The sequence below is a fragment of the Thamnophis elegans genome, chromosome 4 (genome assembly GCF_009769535.1).
Source record: "Thamnophis elegans isolate rThaEle1 chromosome 4, rThaEle1.pri, whole genome shotgun sequence".
Taxonomy (NCBI): Eukaryota; Metazoa; Chordata; class Lepidosauria; order Squamata; family Colubridae; genus Thamnophis; species Thamnophis elegans.
This window is the reverse complement of record NC_045544.1, coordinates 123,591,228-123,614,725: the sequence shown is the minus strand read 5'-3', so window position 1 is coordinate 123,614,725 and position 23,498 is coordinate 123,591,228. Positions and strand designations below refer to the sequence as shown.

The window sequence follows — 23,498 nt, the reverse complement described above, 5'->3', positions numbered from 1 at the left end:
TCTCTTTTTCACTCTTGCATCACAGAGTGTTTCAGGCAAGGCAACAGTTGAATAGAAACATCTCTTAATCCTGCAGCCAAACACCAGGGAAAGGTGAAAATGTCCGATGGAACTAAAGCCTATAAACACGCTGGCTTTTTTTTTTTTTTTTGGAACAGGACAATAAGTCAGCATACCTGGAACATCAATTAATCTCTTGTAGACATTTAGGAACGCGGCTTCTGCTTCTTTGCTTCTTTTGCCTAATGCATCAATCTGGAAAAAAAGAAAAGAAGAAAAGAAAAAAAGGAGAATGAGTCCTGGATCAGTTCCCAAATCATACATAAATACAGTATATATGGTTGAATATATGATTGCATGAACATTACTGGTGCCAGTGTTCATTTCAAGATTAATGTGAGGAACTAAGATCTTCTTAATTAGCTCAGATCTTTCCAGTTGGAAGACCTTTCATCCACTTGATGCGAGCATCCAGTTTTAGGACACCAATAAACCTTACATTGCTGTAGTTGGCTCCTGTCATTAAGAGAAGAAAGAAACAAGGGGCAACGGTGGGACCAACCAGAAAGAAATGCTGTATATAAGTTTCTGAAATGCCCAACCCGAGTAATTTTATTTAGGTTAGAAAATCTTGGATTCTCAGTTCAACAACCACATGGCTTAACTCAGAGTTGCCTAACCTTTGCAGACCTGCTAGGGGAGGTGGAGAGATGGTTCCACGAGAGCAACAACCAAATGACCAAACAAATGTAGCATGTGTGCATACGCTCACTGGCTACTCTTGTAAGTGGGGATGTATGTGCACGCACACGCTCACTCACCACTTGCATGGCCCAGGGCCAAATAGCTCAAGGCCTGGTAGAGGACCACAGCCCAGGAGTTGGGGACACCGGGCTTAATTTATTACATTCATAGGTCTGACAGGATAGTGAGGAATGGAGAGAGCTGTCAGAGCTGAAGAAGTTTCTTGGATGAGAAACAAAATGTCTTCAAAGGAAAAAAACAAGAAAATCTAGTTGCCTCCTGAAAAAGCACTTTTAGGACAACCATGACCTGGATGACTGAGAACCTCTACAGACATAAATTTGTCTAATTGCCTTTTATACCTACTTAAATTGGAAGCTAAAACTACATTTTGTGGCAATGACCTCTATAGCTTACAGTTTGACGTGGGATGTCTAAACTGCAAACAACTGTTGTGGGGCGTTCTATGAAGGACAAAGGGGTTATAAGTGTTGTAGTCCGCTGGCGGCCTGCGGAGCTGGCAGCAGAGTCAGACAGTGAGGAGGTTGGGGAGGAATATGGGCCAGTCCTGGACTCTGGGGAAGGCTAGGACGAGGGTTTTGTATCGGAGGCAGAGAGGGGGCCAGGGCCATCTGGGAGTTATGAGCTGCCTCCGGAGTCAGATATCAGCGAGGCAGAGGAACAGAGGGAGCCTGTTCCCAGTGCGCGCATGCACAGAGCTGCCAGAAGGCAAGAACAGTTAAGACAAAAGGAGTGACTCAGAAGGAAGGCTCGGAAATGATTGGCCCCTCCCATAGAACATAAAGGAGGAGCAAAGGCACGTGAGCCTTTGCAGGAAGCAACTTTGTTCGTTCTGGTCAGTTTAAACTCTGAAGCTCCGTTTTGTCTCTGTGCTCCATGTGGCCTTGCAAAGCTAATTGGCAATTAGGTCTTTGGCAGTGTTTCCAGGGAGATAAAAATGGGTGCTCATCAGCCTTATCCCAAAAGCCTTTGGCATACTTCTGTTGGACTCTTTACAAACTATTTGTGACTCGTTACAGGCTGTGAATGAACATAATTCATAGCCTTTGACATAAAAAGAGGGTTTTTGGGATTAACCGTGTGCTTTTTACTGTCTCAGGAAGCCTAGGTCAGAACAATAAATGCAAATGAAGACAGCATCCACATTTAGACTTGAGAACTCGGAAAAGGCTATTTAGACTACTGGATCCAGTCTCCAACGTAATTGTAGAAACCCAAATTAAAGCATCTTTCACCAAGAGGACATCTAGCCTTCATTTGAGCAGATCATCTTCATTAGGTAACTGATTACATTGTTGAACTGGTCTCACTGTTAGAAGCTTTTACTTATTTATTTACTTATTACTTACGGTAACTTACTTACTTTATTTATTAAATGTATTTGCCGCGCATCTTGCCACTAAGCATTCAACATTCAACTGGAACCTGCTTTCCTCTAGTTCAATTCCATTAATTTGTGAAACTACTCTGAAAAAATGCTAAAAAGCTTGAAATCATAAGTTCACCCACCCTTTTCAAGCAGCAGCACCGATACACCAAGAGTAAAAGAAGCAACAAGAAGTGTTATTAATGCTGAACACCAAAACAGCTTATACTTTGGAATCAAAGTTTGTCTCTTACTCCAGCCATTAACACATAAGCCTAAGAAGTAATACAACCTTAATACAACCTAGCAGCTCCGTAATAAACAATCCATGTTGTAAGGCATTATATACCACTTATTTACTGGACAGTTAAAATATCAGCTGTGCTGCAATCAATAAATACACCTTTTTGCTTTTAATGTCAACAGCGAAACCCACATTTTGAATTATTAGGCCACAGTATGTGCTTTATTTATCTCAGGATATTTTTATTTTTGAAAAAGCAAAGAGCATCTTTCTACTGATTTACCTTTTCTGAATGAATTAGAAATGAAACCCAAAGATTGGCACTATTTTTCCAGCATTTTCAGCTTTTTAAGGACTAGATGAAGCCTGAAAATTGGGCAACACAACAGGAAATGCTGTTGTCTTTCTTGGAAGACTGATGATGTCAGACGCACATGGGTAAACCAGACCGAAATGACAATAAGATGAGCTAATTCTACTGCGACATTGACAGAATCTTGCAGGTCTGAAAATAGAACCCTCGTCCTCCCTTTACAGCCTGGGAAACCCCTTTACAGCCTGGGAAACTAGGGGGAGCCTCTTCTGAATCTCTTGCCCCACTCACTATCCATTATCCAGCTGTCACCTATGCTGTCTCTTAGCTGATTGTTCCCCTGCCAAGGTCTCCTAACCACTCTCCCAAGGTCTTTCTCATATACCATTACACAATCGAGACTCATTCCCTAAATCAAAAAGATCATCTACAAACTGATGTTCCTCAGTCTTCAGATTTTCCAATGATTTTATAAAATGCTATAATACTGTAAATAAGCATATTGTCAAAAGTAATGTCAGGGTTCCAAGTAACACCCCCAACGAAAGAAGACTCCAAGGCTTAAGGTTCCTCAAAGTTCCATTTTATTAGAGATGTCATATTGGCACATCTGGGAAAACCCGAATTTGAAAGCTTCCAGGTTTTCCCTACTCAAATGTAAGTCTAAACCCTTCCTAGCACCCACATGTCCATCACGTGGCCCAATCAGACACCGTCCCAACTGGAGAGGCCTCCCAGTCACACCCCTCCAGGTGCAGGGCAAGATGTCCTTGACTCTCTGAGAAAGGAATGTTATTTTGACTATATATCTCCCATATTCCATATAATCCCCCCTCCCATTTTCCCACAGTAGTAAATGTGGCAGGTCTGAAGACCCAATGTAAAAGATGGCTTCCAGGCCTGACAAGTATTTTATATAACAAATAATTGTTATCATTAATAGAACACTCTTTGATCTTGGGAATAATTTATAATGAGAAAATTACAATCCTCAGGTTAACCTTTCAGTTTTATTAAATCATCATCATCATTTAAAGATCCCATAATCCCTTGCGGGATGGAGTCTGGGCAACTGAATGAAGCTAGCAGAGTGTTTACTAGCCAGATGCCCTTCCTGATGCCAATACGGAGATTTGTTCGGCAGATATATTCTCAGTGTGCCCAAATAGAGAAATATCTGCCTCTACCTAGGATCGAACTCACAGCCTCCTGGTTGTGAGGAAAGAGCGCCACCTCTAGGCCAACGCACCACTCCTTTCAGTTTTATTAAATGGAAACTTTGGAATTTGGTTAGGAGCCAATGACTTTCACTACAGGTAATTCTCAACTTACAACCACAATAGAGGCCAAAATTTTTGTTGCTAAGGCGAGAGACACTTGTTAAGTGAATTTTGCCCCATTTTGCAACCTTTCCTGCTACCGTTGTTAAGTGAATCATTTCAATTGTGAAGTGAGTGACACGGTTGTTAAATGAATCTGGCTTCTCCACTGACTTTGCTTGTCAGAAGGTCACAGAAGATGATCACACGACCTCGGGGACACTAACCGTCATAAATACGGTTCAGTTGCCAAGCATCTGGATTTTGATCATGTGACCGTGGGGCTGCTGCAATGGTCATTAAGTGTGAAAAACAGTCACAACTCGCTTTTTCCACAACTCACTTTGAACCGACACTAAATGTTGTAAGACGAGAACCCTGTATTTGGTGCAGTTTGTAATCATCAGTGAGCTCGGCAGGTGCTTCTCAGAACTGCCCCTTCTGCTCTTAACATTTATTAGCTATTATTTATTAAAATTCAGAATGTTCCCAATTGCCCCATTAGGTTTAATCCACAGCAAACGCAGCTTTGTGGCTTGAAGAGGTTAAATTCTGGAGTGCTTGGCTGCTTTCCAGACCCTTTACACAAAATCGGGCTAATGCAACAGCACAAGAAGCGCCCAGACTGGCCATGATTAATAGACTGCCAAAGACAGTGCTTTCCACAAAACACACACTTCTCATTCCCCTTTGCTTCCATAGATCATGGACTTATCCTCAAAATATCTGACTGAAATTGAATTTGGCTTCTCTCTCAACCGTTCATTTCCTATGTTATGCAAAGTTATATCCTCTTTCTGCCTGAGCAGAACCAAACCAGCTGCAGCCCTTCAGAAGGAAAATGTGGTTCCAATTACAAAAAGCTGGCCTAGATACTGAACCACAGTTCTGATGCTGCTCTAATTGAGCCATCATGGAGCAAATGTAAAGTAACAAAATTGGATTAATTAGGTTTGCAAAGTTCAGCACAAGAAATCTTGGCAATGGGAAGACCGGGGAGTCGGCACTTAATAATGAAGGAAGTGCTACACAACAGAACAAGATTAAGTTATCTTAGTCCTGCAGCCTCCTACAGCCAGTAATGTTTCTGGTTATACTGGCATATGTGTTTTAAAAAAAAGAACAATAGCAATAGCACTTAGACTTATATGCCACTTTACACAGAGGTGGTATTCAACCAGTTCTGAGTAGCGAAAATTTTGAGTAGTTCGGAGAACCGGCAAATAGGCTGGCCCCGCCCCTGCTGGCAAATAGGCTGGCCCCGCCCCTGCTGCTTCCCAGCCTCATAGCCGATCTTTTGTTGCCCTGATCAGGAAAATGGAGCTGGAAAACAAGTTAGTGGGGTGGAGAAGGAATGGGGATTTTGCAGGCTCCTTTCCCTGCCACGCCCACAAAGCCACACCCACAGTACCAGTAGTAAAAAAAACACGAATCCCACCACTGGCTTTACAGTGCTTTTACAGCTCTCTCTAAGCGGTTTACAGAGTCAGCAAATTGCCCCCAACAATTTGGGTCCTCATTTTATCCACCTCGGAAGGATGGAAGGCTGAGTCAACCTTGCAACAATGCAATGCAAAAGCCAGTTTGATCGGGTGACTAAGGCACCAGGCTAGAAACTAGGAGACCATGAGTTCTATGCCTTAGGCATGTATAGCTGGGTAACTTTGGGCTAGCCACTATCTCTTAGCCCAATTCACTTCATAGGGATATTTCCCCCTGTTTTGTGGGGAATGTAAGAGGAGGAAGAAGTATTAGGTACGTTCAGTGCCTTGAGTTAATTATAAAAATAGTAATGGTGGCATTTTAAAAAAGAGCTTACATTTACTATGCAATCGAATCTGGTTGCATATAGGCAACTTGTATATAATATCCAGAAAGTGGAATAAGTTGAGAATTCCAAGGCATTTAAAGCACAATTTTAGGTTCCTTTTAGAATTTTACTGCTTCTTTATTATTGTATAGTAGTCCTTAATGCTACTGTTGATTATGTTGTTTATTCATCTTGCTTATGCTTCTTCCTATGTTACTGTTAATACTGTTTTCTTTTTTATTAATAGATTTACTAAGTTCTACTCCATTCAGGGAATTGCAGTTAGTAGACTATATGAAAGTATCCAAAATCATTAAAATAAGGAACTGTATTCATTAATGCTTAATGCTGTAACTAAGCTATACTTTAGGATTTCAGAAACTATGGAGTAGGTTTAGGGAGAGAAAGCAGGTAAAGCAACGGTTCTCCTATCCCCTGTTGAAACAGATAGGAGTTTCCCAGACAACCCCTTCTATACAACTGAACAATCACCACCACCACATCACAATGCAGAATTATTTGTAAGAATGAACAATATAGTTTTTTGTATCCTGCCTCATCAACCATATGAAACCCAGACCGAGAGAGCTATATACATGCTCTCTACTGCACAAGTACAGCGTTAATCACCCAATTCAACACCCCTCCTGCTAAATTATTGGGTTTCACCCATCAATGTTGCAATAAGCTTCCTTATTCAAAGTAACAGGAGAGTTTAGCCTGACAACAACCCCTTTGCCTTGTGCCAAATGCAAACTGAAGAATGGGAGGAACTGCTAGTCACATTTTTTTTTCAGAGTCTCTGCCCTCCGGGCAGCTCCAAATTAGCAACTTCTCTGTTGCTCTTGGACAGCCCTACAATGCCACATGAAAAGAATATTGATGACCTCAGGAAATCCCTACCCAGTTTTAAAAATAGCTGCTTTGTGACATCACAAAGACAAGTTCAGACACTCCATTTCCTAATATTCACTTTTCCTTAATAATAGTCAGTCTGGCCCAGGGTTGTGGGGGTGGGGGTTTGAAAGCCATGACCAACTTTGGTTTTCTTATTAATATATTTTCAAAACCATATCCCAGCACTGTTTAGAGGATTGAATTCCTTCTGAACTATGGGAGTCCACAGCATGCAGTACTTCTAGATCCAATTTAAATAACTGTTTTTTTAAAAAAATAGCTACAGCTCTAGAAGGCATGGCATTTATATAAAAGTATGCCTTTTCCTAGCTGATCCTACACAAACCACAGATCCTCTTCAGAAATACTGCCTCAGCATCCGGATTATAATACAATACAATATCAGAGTTGGAGGGGACCTTGGAGGTCTTCTAGTCCAACCCCCTGCCTAGGCAGGAAACCCTATACCGTTTCAGACAAATGGCTATCCAACATCTTCTTAAAGACTTCCAGTGTTCTTTGTATAAACTAAGAGGATGTTGTAGACACTCTGGGCAAATTCTCAGTATCTGAAGGATTATCTCCGCCTGTTGTCCTTCTGGAAGGCTGTAAGCAGCAACCAAATGGTTGCTAAAAGGGAGCCGGTGTGTGTGCGTGCGTGCGCGCAAACATTTATTGTTGTTTTTTCTGTTCTGGGATTTTATAGATAAAAATGGACGTGGGAGAGCTCCAGGAAAAACATGGCCATTCATTCCTACTATTGAAATCCTTCAACTGCACGGGAAAAAAGCAACTTCAAAGGTTTTGTGTGAGGTGGTGTCAGGCTAAGCCCCAAAAAGACGAAGAACAATTCAGCCAGAGTTCAGTTTTTTATTTACTTCCACACAATAGACAGAATCTTGCCAGACTAAATGCTTACTACTTTCACCATAACAGATATACTTTGGGAGAGTACAGGGAGTGACTATTTTTACTCTCTTCCTACTGTCTCCTGTCCAGCTCCAGGCTGTGCTGCCTCCTCTCTCACCTCCCTTCCTGAAATGTGCTTCCTCTTTCCTGGGAAGGAGTGCGGCTCTACTGTGGTCCATCGTAGGTGGGGAAAATTTTGGACCGTTTTTCAAGATTGTGGGAAATTAAGGATAGGAACGAGAACTGGTTGCCTCCCATTTGCAACTTTAATTGGCAAAACGGGAAGGCAGACACATGAACAAAAGCCAGTCATATTGCTGCTGGAACTGAGTGGCACAATCTCGGGGGTACAAGCAGATCTTGGGGCTGCCCATCATAGTAGTGCTGAAAGTAAACCTTTTTGCAGCTGAGAGACTCATTTTCAATTTTCTATCTATCCATCTTCTATCTCAAAGGTCATAGGAGAAATAGCCACTGACATCGTGATCAGGGGCGGGTTCTGGCCGGCTTTACTGCCGGTTCGCTTGTGCGTGTGTTGGATGCGTGCTGCGCGCGCATGCACAGTTCAATTAAAATTGTTCTGCACATGTGCAGAACTCAAAAACAAGATGGTGACCGGGGAACCGGTTTGGGGGCGTGGCAGGCCTGGGTTGCTGCCGGTTCCAGCAACCCAGGCCACCATACCACTACTGGTTCGGCTGAACCTCGTCGAACTAGTAGGAACCCACCTCTGATTGTGATGTAACTGGAAGCTAGGCTGAATTCCCTCCCCAGGCTTTTGCAGCAGGTGATTTAAACATTAGCAATATATTAATTTTGAAATTTGTTTCGACTTAATGTCACACATTCAAGTGTTGAAAAACAATCTGTCCCCTCCCCCCTCTTGTGGAAACTTGGCAGAATTATTTAAGGTGTTGGGAGGGAAGGTATGTATGAGGAAAGATTACCATTTTGGTAATAATGCCAGTTATGTGGAAAAACTTTTCAGAGAGGCTAATCTAAAGTATTTTTAAACAGCGTTTAACACTTAGGTCTTTGAAATAATAATCTCAGCCTCTCAACAATATATTAATTAGGTTCTAGTTTACTGTGTTCCTTTTTACTCTTGGTACACACAGTTCTACTTCTAACAAATTTAATTTTATTCTGATCCATCCCTCTGCTTTGAAGAGACATTCTTTCCGAAATTAGCAAGCGGCTTCAAAGATCAAGCTTTCTCACAATGATCTCACTGTCATCCCCAGATGACAATACATTTGCCCACCTCTCCCTCTGTCTCCTACACACAATAACTAGCAATAACTTCCCATTCAAGCAGTATAGAAAGGAACACATGTAGCTACCCTCAAATGTTGAAGCAGAACGAATGAACGAATGGGTGTATGTATGTGTGTACATGCATTTCTAGTTAATCTAAGATGATTTAAAACTGAAATCATTATCTTCCTTTCAAGTAAATTCCAGTAGCTCTGGGAGAATTTGTTAATTCTGCTATGATAAATTGCTCTTTACAAGGTTGTGTATTCTTAATACTTCTTGCATTTTGTATGCTTTTAATTTTTTTAGGATATCTTAAGGTTTCATTTTTGAATTACTGCCTGACTCCAGGCCAAAACTGTGTGTTTCATAATATATATGCACAAACACAATATATACAGTTTATACAGAAAGAAAGAGATCACCTATTCAGAAACTGAAGTAGTCAGAACTATGGAGTTTGGTCTAATTTTGTATTAAATCAAGGTCAGTTGTTATGGAAGCAAACATACAGTACCATTTCAAAAAACAAACAAACTCCATCTTATTCAGGAGTACAGATTAATCAGTGTTAGCCTGTTATCTCAAGAGCAAGGGGAAGTCTTCTCAATCCCTCACTAAAGAAACCTTGGATAACTGCTATCTCTCACTGCATCACAACATTTGGATGAAAACTTACTGTGTATTCAACACCTGTCTGCAGGAGGTCAGATCTAAGAAGCAGATCAGTGCTGTTTTTAAAAAAAGGTGGGGGGAGGGAGCTCTTGATGCTCATATCTTTTCACTTCTTCCCTACCCCTCTGAACAGCAGACCTTAACTGCAGAGGGGATCTTTTCTATGGCATCTCTTTCATCCTGTCTCATCCCATTTCAGCCACAGTTGCTAAATAACACTAGCATCATGTTCTGCTTCTTGTAAGGCAGGAAAATATGAAAGGCTTTTGCACTGCTTATCTATACTTCCAATAAGGAACGCCCATACTCTCATATGTGGGAACAGGGATATCCAATGCCCTTTCTTGCAACAGTTAACATTTGCGACTAAGGAAGGTCACTCCAAATTGGCCTATTTCAAATAGGAGATCTATCTATCTATCTATCTATCTATCTATCTATCTATCTATCTATCATCTATCTATCTATCTATCATCTACTCTATATCTCTATAACTCTCTCCTCTCTCTCTGTGTCTGTCTGTCTGTGTGTCTGTGTGTCTGTCTGTCTGTCTGTCTATCTATCTATCTATCTATCATCTATCTATCTATCTATCTATCTATCTATCTATCTATCTATCTATCTATCTATCTATCTATCATCTATCTATCTCTATAACTATATCCATCTCTCTATCTCTATTACCTCTGTGTGGGTTTGTGTATCTGTCTAACTCTCTCCATATCTATATCTATATCTATATATCCATCCATCCATCCATCCATCCACCCACCCACCTACCCACCCTCTATCTGTCTGTCTGTCTGCCTGCCTTCCTACCTACCTGTGTTTCTCCGAAAATAAGACAGGGTCTTATTTTATTTTGACCCCCAAAATAAATGCTTAGCCTTATTTTCAGGGCGGCCTTATTATTTTTGAAGTGCAGAAGGTGGTGAGCGTGGTCACCTCATGGCTGCTGCTGTGTTGCGTGTCGCAGGGCCTGCTGCTTTTTTTGCGGTGGCCATTAGCGTGACAGAAGGAGTGTAATGGCTGGGGTTGGAGGAGCGGCCTATAGGTAAGGGTGTGAGGGATGCATGGGGCATGTTCCCCCCTCCAGCCTCACTTCACCTCATATTGTTTGCGTGGCAACTAACCAGAGGAAAAAGCAGGAACCGGCTGTGCATGCGTTTAAAATTTTTTTTTTGAGGGGCCTTATTTTCAGGGGAGGGCTTATTTTAGCGCATGCGCTCAAAAGCCCAATTGAGCTTATTATCTGGGAAGGTCTTATTTTGGGGGAAACAGGGTATCTATCTGTATTTTTCTTAAACTCACTGAGTAAGTTTTAATATTTTAACATACTGTATGCCACTTTGTGAGCTGTAACACTGAAAGGTGATCTATATATAGAAAGAAGTGAATAACGAATTAGTGAATTAATTACACTGGCCTGGATCCAAAGAAACATGATGGAATCAATTGGTTCATTCCAATGACCCAGAGCCAATTGCCCAGAGAAGGTGATAGCCTCCCCTTCCCTGGATGCATTCAACCAGATAGCCATATGTTAGGGATGTTTTAATTTGGATTTCTGAACTGAGCAGGAGGTTGGACTCAGTGGCCTAAATTGTCCCTTCCAACCCTGTGATTCCATGAAAAGAAATAACATATTTTCTTTGTACAATGAGCTCCAGCGGTCCATTGTGCAAACGAGACAGCAGTTCTTATAAGAAAAAGAGCAAGTAAAAGTTGTAGTGAGTCATAGAAGAAATGTTCTAGACCCAAGAGTCACTTTTATTATGTGTTTATCACTTGCCCCTCTTCTCTATGTTAAAACTGCTTTCCTTATTCAAGGGGCTACCATATTCAAGTAAGAGAAATTCTACTGCAACTTGGGATAGAAGGAGTTGTGGATAGAAATGAATCTTCTTTGCTTTTTTTTTAAATTGCCATCTGAATAGGGAAGTGAACTGTTACAGGGGTAGTATGAAGGAAAACACACTCCTTACCCAAGTAACATTTCCTAACTTTCTCCAAATTTTGAGCTGCCAGAAGTGGATAAAGCAACCTGGGCCAAGGAATGGACGAACCCACAAAGAAGGGGTGGTTGGGTGTCAACCTATTCTCCAAATCATCTGAAGACAAAACAAGAAGCAATGGATGGAAACTAATAAAGAATAGAACCAACCTGGAACTAGGGAGAAATTTCCTGTCAGTTAGAATAATTTATCAGTGGAATGGCTTCCTTCCAGAAGTTGGGAGTTGTTAGGAATATGCTCTAACAGTTGGGTTGGCAATATATAAACCATGTAACAATGCTATACCTGTTTCTTTAAATCATACTGTAAAATGTGATTGGTTGCTGTTTCCTCAATTGGCCATAAGAGGGAGCCAGAATGACTGTTAGCTCTCTGTTTGTTAGATGCTGGGCTGATCTGATCTGAGTGTTTTGGAAGCTGGCTGTTAGAAAGTGCCGTGACCTATCGTAAATTTTGCAACTGCTAGCAAACTTTGAGTACTGAACTGATTATATGATACTGGACTATGTTATTTGGATTATCCCTTAACTGAAAGACATTGATGACTGACTGTCTTATCCATGTATGACTTGGACTGTTTGATGGACTCTGATACCTCTATTTCCACGAAAGTAAAAGCCTACTTAAACTGCAGTGTCTCTGTATGCTGGTTTGTGTGTTCTCCAACAACACTCTCACAACGCTTCTCTGAACGTACTTGTTCTCCCAATGGGGAGCTTACCTAACAGGAGTGTCGCAACACTGGAGATTTTAAAGAAGAATATGGGCAACCATTTATCTAAAATTGCATAGGGTCTCCTGCTTGAGCAGGGAGTTGGACTAGAACACATCCAAGGTCCCTTCCAATTCTGTTTTCTGTTATTCTGAATGTGGGTGGGCACTAGAGATGAAGCAGGGGTGTCATATTTAAAGTTCAGACACCTCCAAAAATTCCACTGTCTTGATATTTCTAGTTTCAGCTATGAAATGTCCAGGCTTGACAAATATCTTTTGAAAGCCTTCCTCAACTTCAAAAGTCATGTGCCAAACAACTTGGAAATGATATTTCCTTGGTGGTAGAATATGTGGCCTTAGATAGTATCTGCCCAACTAAATCAATCTGGCAAAGTTGGCACAGTCATGGTTCCGTGATTGCCACCCTATCAATGTTCCAGAAGCACACCATCTTTGTAGCAGTGCCTGGCCTCTGAAATGAAGACCCCTCCCCTCAGGAGTCAAACAGATACCATTTTGCTGGTCTTTTGTAAGGGCCTTAACTCTTTTTTTTTAATGCAATAATTCCATCTTCCATTAAACAGTGTGTCGACTGGGTACAAATATCATTGTGCAGTAATAATCAACATTTATGACAGTATTCATTGCACTGATATTAATTTTCTAATCTTAACAATAATATTTAACATAATAAACCTATTCACTTCTCCCTCTTAACATAGCTTCTAATTGGAATATAATAGTAATATTAAACATAATAATCCTAATAGTCATAATAATCACCACCATCATATTGTTTACATCTCTCTCTTAGCCTATTTATATCTCACTGATCGCCTCCTTTTATTTCTAATTTGTTTTTATTCTCCAACTATTGATAAAGGGCCTTAACTCTTTATCCAGGCTTTTGGAGAGGATAACTGATAGTCTTTCATTCCTTCCCTTCTTTTCTGGATTTACTTTGTTTGGTAACCGTGTTCTTCTATTTCAGTGATGGCGAACTTTTTCGCGGAAATGTCGTTTGTGCGCACTTGTCAGGGCTGCGCTCATAAAAGGCCGAACTTCAAGGTTCTAGCGCGCATGTGTACCCGATGATCTAGGCCAGCGTGCATGTGCAGGCCGGTTTTCAGCACTGCCGCGCGCACGAAGAGATCACGCTCTGGAAAACCCGAACTTCCAGGTTCTAGTGATCAGATATCGTTTGATGGTGTTAAATGTATTGTTGCAGTATTATTAAACCAGCTAATTACATCTGGAGCAAGCAAAACATTTTTTGGACATGACAATTTAACATAAGTAATGGGCAAAAAAGGAACAAGGGCCTAGAGGCACCATGGAGCTTCCTTGTAGGGGATAAAGCCTAACAATCTTCCCAAGGAGTAGCCCAGCACGCCTAGGGAATCTTGCAGCCACATTATAGTTAACAAGCAGGGCTGCGTTATGGCAGCTAACTAAATACATCTGGATAGCCTTGTAGGAAGAACAGGCTTAATGAACACCAGCTGAATAAGAGCACGCTAGCTACAACCACTCCTATGAAGTTGTATGCTTGAGAATAACTCAATAGTAGCCGAAACTGGTTATTCTCATGTTCTAGCAGAGAGTATTCAGATGCACGGGTTCTTTGCTGCTTGAATTCTAACCTTTGTTCTCTTATCTTTGCTTCCTGGAACCTTGCCCAGCTTTGGCTTCTGGACCAATTTACCAACTAATCTTCTCTATGTCCCCTTGGCCATGACTAACCCTTTCTGGAATTTGACCTTGGATTATATGTGGACTTGGTAGCTTTCTGTGCACTTTTGCTTGGATTAAAGTATTGCAAGATCAATCCTAAACCTACTTGAGGAATCTGAACCTAGATGTTGGATGGATGTGCAAAATATACCAATCTGGGAACAGAATGTTCTGTTTCCCTCTGGAGCATGTGGAACCTCCTTCTGGTACATGCCATGGGGGGGGGGGGGGGCTACCATGGAAACAGGACATTCTAAAGCAGGAGTGTCAAACTCAAGGCCCGGGGGCCGAATTCGGCCCCCAGGATGCTTAGATCTGGCCCTTAGACTTGCCGCTCTGGAAACCGCAAAAGACTGGCCCACTGTGCCTCTGCCAGCAAAAACAGGCTCCTGAGCCTGTTTTTGCTGGCAGAGCTCTCAGACTACCACAGGTGCCCCCGACACAAGTGATGTTGATCTGGCCACGCCCCCCAGCGCCCGCGAGGTCAAACACAACCCTGATGCGGCCCTCAATGAAATCAAATTTGACACCCATATTCTAGAGGGAATAGCAATAGCAATAGCAATAGCAGTTAGACTTATATACCGCTTCATAGGGCTTTCAGCCCTCTCTAAGCGGTTTACAGAGTCAGCTTATCGCCCCCAACAATCCGGGTCCTCATTTTACCTACCTCGGAAGGATGGAAGGCTGAGTCAACCTTGAGCCTGGTGAGATTTGAACCGCCGAACTGCAGATAACAGTCAGCTGAAGTAGCCTGCAATACTGCACTCTACCCACTGCGCCACCTCGGCTCTAGAGTTTTGTTTACAGAGCCATACATTTGCACATTTCAGAAACTTAAGCCATACGCTAGGACAGTGATGGCTAACCTTTTTGTTGTCATGTGCCGAAAGCAGGTGTGCCCGCACGCATAATGCAATGTGTGTGGAAACCCCCCATGTACCCTGCCCCTGTACATGACCCCATGACCCCTGCCCATGCGCGTACAACCCCCTGCTCTCCATGCATGGACACAAGAGCCCCTTGCGCCAAGTTTATGGCCTTGTAGGCCTCCCTGCAGCCTCCTGGGAGCAAAAATGGGCAACGGGGGCACGATCGCTGCCCCCCATGCATGCACACATATCTCCTGCATGTGCCCCACCCACACAGATATGCATCAGAGACCCAAAAATCAGCTGGTCGGCAGGAGGCCTGCGTGCATGCGTGATGATGCTAAGCTGGGACCACAGCTTGTTTGCCTGTAGAGAGGGCTCTGCGTGCCACCTGTGGCACACATGCCATAGATTCTCCATCACGGCTCTAGGATCCTAAAATCTCTATTTATTCTGGGCCAAAGTCATATTCATTTTTTTCTAAATAGTACCCTAGATATACCCTCCTCGATATACCCTCTGAAGAATCGTGGGTAGCCAAAACTTGAGGGATTATCTGTTTTCTGACTGTGAGACTGTTCTGAGTTTTCTTTCTCTCGGCTTTCACATACTTTATATTGTTTTTGGTCCCCAATGGCCATGGTGATACCTTGCAAAATCCCACCAGTGGCAACTGAATTTTGAGCTGCAAAATCTCGTAGTTATCGTATCATCACTCTTTGCAACCAACCTTGCAGGAATGCTATGGAGTAAACAAATGTGCAAATGAGAAAGTTGACACATTTGTGGTGGTGCCATTTGAACTGACTCAAAGAAAAAGTAATGACTAGTCAAAGTTATGCTAATAACAGTAAAAGGAATGACTGATGGCAATGACAAGCCCTAAAGAATCTTTCAGGCAACCTTAAAAGGCCTTAAAAGAAATGAGAAAAAAAAGCTTACCTCTCCCTGGAAACTCTTCAATAGTGGAGCTACCTGTTTGCGTAAGTCCTGGAAGATAAAAAGCAAACGCATAGATCAAGAAATGGGTCATTAAAGAAAGATGGCTAAAAATGCAACTGTTTGAATAAAACTGAAGTGTTTTCAACAGCTATTCCTATCTCCTTTTTTTTTGCCAATTCTATCATATTAGCTGAAGGCTGATTACGTTTTTAATCAAAACATTGCTATGAGCAAGGAATGTAGCAAAAATCCATTTTAACTGGCTTATGCATCTCGCCTGATATACAATTATGGTTGTCCCAGAGGAGGGGAATTAGTTAACAAAAGCCTCTAGTAATATTGAATAATCAGTGAACTCCTTCAGTCTAACAACTCAACTGAAACAGAGCAGTGAATGACTAATGGAATGTAAAACACGTGAAGCCACATGGAAAGGGATCAAGCTAGACCCCAGTTTAAAGCATAGCCTCCTTTTGATGTGCAAGGAATTGGACATTATTTATTTAATGCGCATGTAAATCTCAATGTAAGAGAAACACATGGTTTTAGCTTGCTTTTTTCCACTATATTTATCTTCAAAAACCAATTTTTCAGCAAGTTTAACACTCCTGTGGCAAAAGTTGGTATCACTGTATTTATAACATACTATTGCTGTGTAAAATACACACACACATAGACATATAAACACACATATACATATAAACATACACACATGCTTCCCAGAGAAGGATGAATGGAAAGAATTTCACTCTTGCTATTGTTCATCCCACCACCAATCTGCTGGCAGCTATATATCCAAATTTGTCCCCAGCAAGATTCATGGTACAATTATCTCTACATGGCACTAAATATTTGAACAAGTGCTAGTTAACACAAATGACTGGAATCATTCCCGAGTATCATAAATTAAATTAGTAGCATCATTCTTCAAAATATGCATTAGTGTTTGTTAGAAGGAAACGAACAACAAACAAAAAATCAAGGTTGACAGAACGGGAAGCTTGCTGGGAAGTGAATAATAAAGCCAGTAATAAGAGGAATATACTTGTTCATAAACAGATACCCTTCTGTGCAAAAAACAAAAAAACCCTCTATCCTAAATTACAAGTGACAGGTTTTAGGGACAAACTAAATGTAATACATTTCTGGATTTTAAAAGCTGTGGCTCCCACAGCACCAAAAGGAGGACTAAAATGGGAGTGAAAGACTTCGAAGTGTATATTTTTTAATAATAACCCCAATATATAACAATCCCAATAAATTTTAATAAACCCAAATAATAACAGACAGTAAAATAATGACAGTAAAATGAGGAAGGCTTAAGAGTCTAAAAGAAGAACTGCAAGAACGAAACAGATCCTCTATATCAAACAAGCATAAAATCATCTTTGTTCATTTTTTTATTACATAGCACAATTCAAAATGTGATAATATGTAGTTTTCCTAGAACTATTTCTAGAATTTTACAACACCTTTAAAAATACATTTCATCACTTTGTACGTATGTTTAATTTTCCCCAACTGAAAATATTTAAAGATATGCAAAATGGGAATTATGATTGAAAACATGGCCATAATTATTGATTTGTATGTATTATTGCATCATCTCAAACTTGTAGTCTTTCAGAACAAAACAGGAATCATTTTTCCCTATGTTAAACCAATAATCTCTTTCTACAGTCAGACTGCTGATCCATTTCAGCTAGTATCACATATTCTCAAGGGTACAGGTTCTCCAATCCTTGCTAAGCTAAAAGAGATAAGAAACACCAGTTTGGGACGCGGGCTGGAGTATCCTTATCCGAGCTTTTTCTGTGGCTCATGTACCTACTTTGAGTAAGACAAAGTAGAGTGGTGCTTAGAAGTTTGTAAGGCTTTTTTGAATGTACAATATTTCTGCATAAGAATGGCCTAAAATCACTTTCCCACCAATGCACCATCTAACCACTGCAATCAAAGCCATACATCTTGTTGCCAATTGTCCTGTTTTTCCCATGGACTTTTCAAGAGAGTCAAGTCTTTACATTATGTGTCCAAAAATATGACAATTTGAGCCTGGCCATCAGAACTCTGGATTCATTTGTTCTGTAATCCGTTTATTTTATGACCCCAGCTGCCCAACTAAAGCAAGCAGACACCTTTGTCTGGCAGCAGCAAAATAGGAAAGTGATGGAGATGGATGATGACTTTAGTGACAATGGCATTTTATACTGTGTAGGTCGGAGAAAGCAAAGGTAAACCATTCCAGTGTTCTATCAAGCAAACCACCCAGATCAGACAAGAAAAGGAGAAAGCAGGTAAGTTTTCAAGCATTTAAAATGTTTAAACGTATTTGCATTCATTTCTTTCTCTTCAGTATTCTTTTCCTGTTTCGCTATCTTTTCATAGAAAATATTTTAAAGGTATTTATTCCCCAAAGAGTCACAGGGTTTCTTTTTGGACACTGCAATTTTTCTTCATAGAAAACAAGAGGGACAATTATCTGATGAGTGAGGAGCTTGCTTTCGGAGGTTAAGAAGCTGTCACATTAATAAACACCAGAGAGAATTGGTCATTTTTAAGGAGGAGCCATAGAAAACCTTAGGTTCAATTTCTATCCAGTTAAAGAATTGGATTTTTTTTTAAAAAAAAGGCAAAGCAGTCCTTGTCAGTTGTGTCCATCTCTAAGATACAGTGTTCATGTCTGTTTCTTAGCAATAGCAATAGCAGTTAGACTTATATACCGCTTCATAGGGCTTTCAGCCCTCTCTAAGCGGTTTACAGAGTCAGCATATCGCCCCCAACAATCCAGGTCCTCATTTTACCCACCTCGGAAGGATGGAAGGCTGAGTCAACCCTGAGCCTGGTGAGATTTGAACAGCAGAACTGCAGTCAGCTGAAGTAGCCTGCAGTGCTGCACTCTAACCACTGCGCCACCTCGGCTCTCCCTTGACCAAGGGAGTCAGTGTTGTCTGAAGACAATTTCCATAGCCATGGGTCCAGCACAGCCATTGCGCACAGAACGCTGTTACTTTCCCACAAAAGTGGCACCTATTTATCTACTTGCATTTACATGCTTTCAAACCTAGCTCCTGCTAGGTGAGCAGGAGCTGGGAAAGTAATGGGAGTTCATCCCATCATACAGTGTTCGGGTCTTGAACCCAGGCTGTTAGCTCTTCAGCTGACAAGCTCCGTGTCTTTAACCACTGAGCCATTGGATCCAAAAAAGAACTAGATACTTAGTAATGAAGTTTGATTAGTGAAAAATCACTAATCTTAGTGATAACGTTTGATTCTTGGACCAGTCAATTTTTCTCAGCCCTAGGAAGAAGCAAAGGCAAATACCAGTAGTTTCTGAAAATTTTTGCCAAAAAACTGCAGGGACTTGTCTAAGAATTGGATGCAATTGAACCGAAGAAAATGATAGGGACAAATTGAGCTAGTGTTAAGATATCTTATCAGTTACAGCCACACCATTCTTTTCTGACAATAAGAAATCAATAGCAGAGGTCTCAAATAATATATTGTTGCCCAAACACCCTACATGGATTTGTCCCTGTAGTCGCGAGGCTTTGAGTTCTAAAAGTATACAGGATAAACAACAATGAATTGGTGTATAGATTTGCTAGAAGCAGGTGGTTTGTAAGGATGGATAGAGTCAGCTGTATTATCTTTATTTTTTTTCTTATCCCATAACTCATTTCTTTGGCTTAATACTGCTCACTGTTTTTCAGGATTTTTGTGTAAGACTGCTGATCCCAAAAGGGCATGGTGTGAGAGGTAGGGATATATGCTATTAAATGCAACAGATTCTTCTTAGTGGTTTTCAGTCCGGGTTTGAAGGACAAACATATGTCATATAGACTCATGATAGCGAACCTATGGCACATGTGCCAGAGGTGGCACACAGAGCCCTCTCTGTGGGCATACATGCCATTGTCAGCTGCTCTTCTGGTTCCCAGCGGGTGCATGTGTGCCGGCCAGCTGATCTTCGTGCATGCTGGTGCATCGGAAACCCAAAGACCAGCTGGCCGGTGGTTTTGGGTGTACACATCTTCGTGTGTGTCAGAGCGCCGGAAACCTGAAAACCAGGTGGCCGGCATGCGCACTGGCCAACTGGTCTTTGAGTTTCTGGTGCTTCAATGCGCACACATGTGTTCCAGTTTGGGCACTCGGTGCCAAAAAGGTTCGCCATCACTGATATAGACCTTTCAAATTAGCCTAAGCATACTGTCATTAAAAGTCTTTGAGCAACTTCTCTTTCAAAATGGGCCAATGATCCAGCTGCTTACTGTTGATTCCATGAAGAACTATTGATAATTAGAATGGGCAAGCATCTTTCCACTGTGTTTTTATTACCAGCCATGGATCACACTCTTTTATGATACAATTGGCATTTTCCGACCATCATTGCCCCTCTCAATAGTTGTGATTGAACTGTTCTGGTACACATACCTATACATTTTGTTTTCTAGATTTCTCCAGTTATTGGCAGGACTGATTTTAACAAAACCATACTCTGGAGATCTTATGACATATAGAGTTGTCAACTGTTAAGATATTGGATCCATAAGCAAAATCAATTTGGAGGAAAGATCTGAGTGCCTTCTTTCTTTCTCCTCTATTAATATTTGGCAGGAAGGTAGAAGAGAGGGGGGATATTAGCAGGGTGAGGAGATGGGCCATCAAAGCTCATTCACAATAGCCCCAGTGTCATCATTAGTTCAGTTGTTGCCTCTATCTGTGGAGTCATGAGAGACACTCCAACTTTCTGCCTCTTCTTTTTTCATTTCTTCCTAACTAAGAGATATTTTAAAAAGAAATTTAAAGAAAAACTCTACACAGGAAACTGTTGACGGATGAATATAATGATTTTAGATGCTTCGTTAAACCAATTCTGAACAATGTTGGGAGTAATGTATCGCGGGAACAATATTTTGCTAGTTTGAACTACATCAAAACCATGGTTCTCCATAGGGCAGAAAAGTAGGAAGATGACCAACAACAACAAAAAAATGCATGAATTTGATGAGATAGAAGCAACTTTGTTTTATAATTTTATAGTACATCCAAAGTTGTTAGTAAGAGCTTGGACAAGTGATAGTTGCTCACAAGTGAAATTTGTCTATTTCTGAATGAATTTACTAGCCTGTTTTGTCATAATGAAATTAGGTACATTCATAACATTAACTCAGCAGGCATCCTTTCTCAGAATTTGAATTCCATTGTATCCTTGTAGGGACTAAATTTCAGAAAGCCCTGGCCAAACAATTAGCCTGCAAACAAAATCCAGGAGATTTTTATTTTTAATTAGCTGATAACTTGGCGTTGCCTGGGTATTTATTTATAGGGGGAAAATGTCCGTACCAAATGTAATTTCTAATGTTGGATTTTCACCCTTACCAAGTTTGGTTGAAATTGTTCGAGGCGTTCCAGAGTTATGCTGGAACATACAGCTGTATGTATGTATGTATGTATGTATGTATGTATGTATGTATGTATGTATGTATGTATGTATGTATAGTTGTAAAAGTTCTACTGGCTTTGCAGTAATGCACAACCTGCATCAAGTGATATAATTCAATGTAACTTTGCTTCTGATCAAAAGATAACTTAAATGAGCCACCTTATAGAATTTGGATTTGGGTTATCCCAATGAGATAGGAGATGGTGCATGGACAGTGTCAAGGGACAGTGTCAAGGGAGAAGGCAAGCAACAAAAGAGCCAGTGATTCCACTGTGGTGAACAAAAGAATCAGAAATCAAATTTCCATGCAGCAAGCAGAAGGTGATGGAGGTGGGGGAGATGAACGTTCTTCACAACAAATATAAATTGTTTAGATCCAGCACACCTAGCTATGGGGCTATTTATAACACCTTACATTCAGGCAAGGGCTGCCAACTATTTGAGATTTCTACAGCAGTTTTTTCTGCCACGTTTAAAGAAGGAATAGAGCATCAGAGTCTGTCTTCAGAGACCCATTTTGCTGTATCCCCACATGATGCCTTAAAGCAGAAGTAAATAACCTGCTGCTCTGTTGATGTGTTGTAGTTCCTAGAAGGTCTGGTTAATAGGACTCATGTCTGGAACTTATGGCACTTATAAACACACACACAAACATCTGGCAAGTGCCTTATACTTTTCCCATAACCTGAAGACTTCTAACCTTGCAAGGGAAATGCTTTCCTGTCTCCCTCCCCTGGAAGTGGCACATAATAGACCTTCTGAGGGCCCAACTTTTCCTTTCAAAGGAAAACAGACTGATGGATGTAGTAATAAAAGTCTGACTTGCTCTCATGAGAAACTGCACATTCTAGTGAGATGGCAACCTGTATACCTATTCCAAGTGACCGTAGCTAAGGTAAAGTTAAAGGTTCCCCTCGCACATATGTGCTAGTCATTCCCGACTCTAGGGGGCGGTGCTCATCTCCGTTTCAAAGCCAAAGAGCCAGCACTGTCAGACGACGTCTCCGTAGTCATGGGGCTGGCATGACTAAACGCTGAAGGCGCACCAAACATTGTTACCTTCCCACCAAAGGTAGTCCCTATTTTTCTACTTGAATTTTTTTACATGCTTTTGAACTGCTAGGTTGGCAGAAGCTGGGATAAGTAATGGGAGCTCACTCCGTTACGCAGCGCTAGGGATTTGAAGCGCCGAATGTCCGACCTTTCTGATCGATAAGCTCAGCAACTTAGCCACTGAGCCACTGCATCCCCCATATGGGAAAGATGACTTTTTGGGGGGATGTTCAATACTCCACCCTGTCCTGTTCCCCCCCCCCGCTTCTTTTTTTAGATCAATTCATCTGCAAATGCTGATAATCCTTTGAGCCCCTTCTACAACCATGTCATCTCTATGGCTTTGTGGGTTGAACATACTGATTTGCTTCTTAATTATAATCCATATTTATCTCTGCTGCTTCAAGTTTTGGGGAATTTATTTTATTTTAATTTAGGGTTCAAAGCAGTGTTAGATGAATAATTTGGGGTTCCAACTCGAGCCAAGGTTGCGCAAGAATAAATAAAAATGAAATCCCAAGAGCTGTGAAGAAAGAAGAAATATTTATTCCTAAAAGCAAACAATTTGCCTTTTGTGGCAGCTGCTAAGAAACGGGGTACAGCAGCAGACTTTTATAGGGAGCAGGGTGGATAAAAGTCAATGATTTTTTTAAAATTTAAATTTAAATTGATTTTTTTGATTTTTATCAAATTTGTTTTAATAAAATGTTTTTGGAATAAAAATCTCTCTAAAGAAAGTTTTCTATTTAAGATACACAAATAATTTAGTTTATTCAGCATGAAATGGAGCTTAGTTATGTAGCATGAGGCTGTATATTCTGCAACATTGGGACTGTTGGTGAGTCAACAGCGGATCAGAGGAGTAGCAGAGATGACAGTTGCTCTTTAAAAATTATGATTTCAATCGCGTTGATTTAAATCAAGCCTTTTTACTAGTGATTTAAATCATGATTTCAATCGAATTGATTTAAATAAATCCACCCTGATGGGGAGAGCTGGTTCAGTTATGGAAGAATCTACGTGCTGATTCTAGAGTGACACTTGAAGTGTGTGTGTGTGTGTGTGTGTGTGTGTGTGTGTGTACACACTCTTGTGGACATGCAGTTCCGCTGGGAGACCTTAATTTAATTAACAACATTTGTGTTTGCACACCTTATCCTTTGATAT

General features: G+C 40.9%; 1 protein-coding gene across 5 annotated transcripts in view; it reads right to left on the bottom strand.

Annotated features, from left to right (window-relative positions):
- Positions 1 to 23,498, bottom strand: part of CUX1 (cut like homeobox 1) — a 351,898-nt gene that overhangs the window by 185,334 nt on the left and 143,066 nt on the right. For all 5 annotated transcript variants that reach the window (XM_032214828.1, XM_032214829.1, XM_032214830.1 and 2 more), the window contains exons 3-4: positions 15,833 to 15,880; positions 177 to 255 (exon numbers count right to left, since the gene is read on the bottom strand). In XM_032214828.1, coding sequence (XP_032070719.1) covers positions 177 to 255; positions 15,833 to 15,880 — 127 coding nt within the window. The remainder of the gene's footprint in view (positions 1 to 176; positions 256 to 15,832; positions 15,881 to 23,498) is intronic.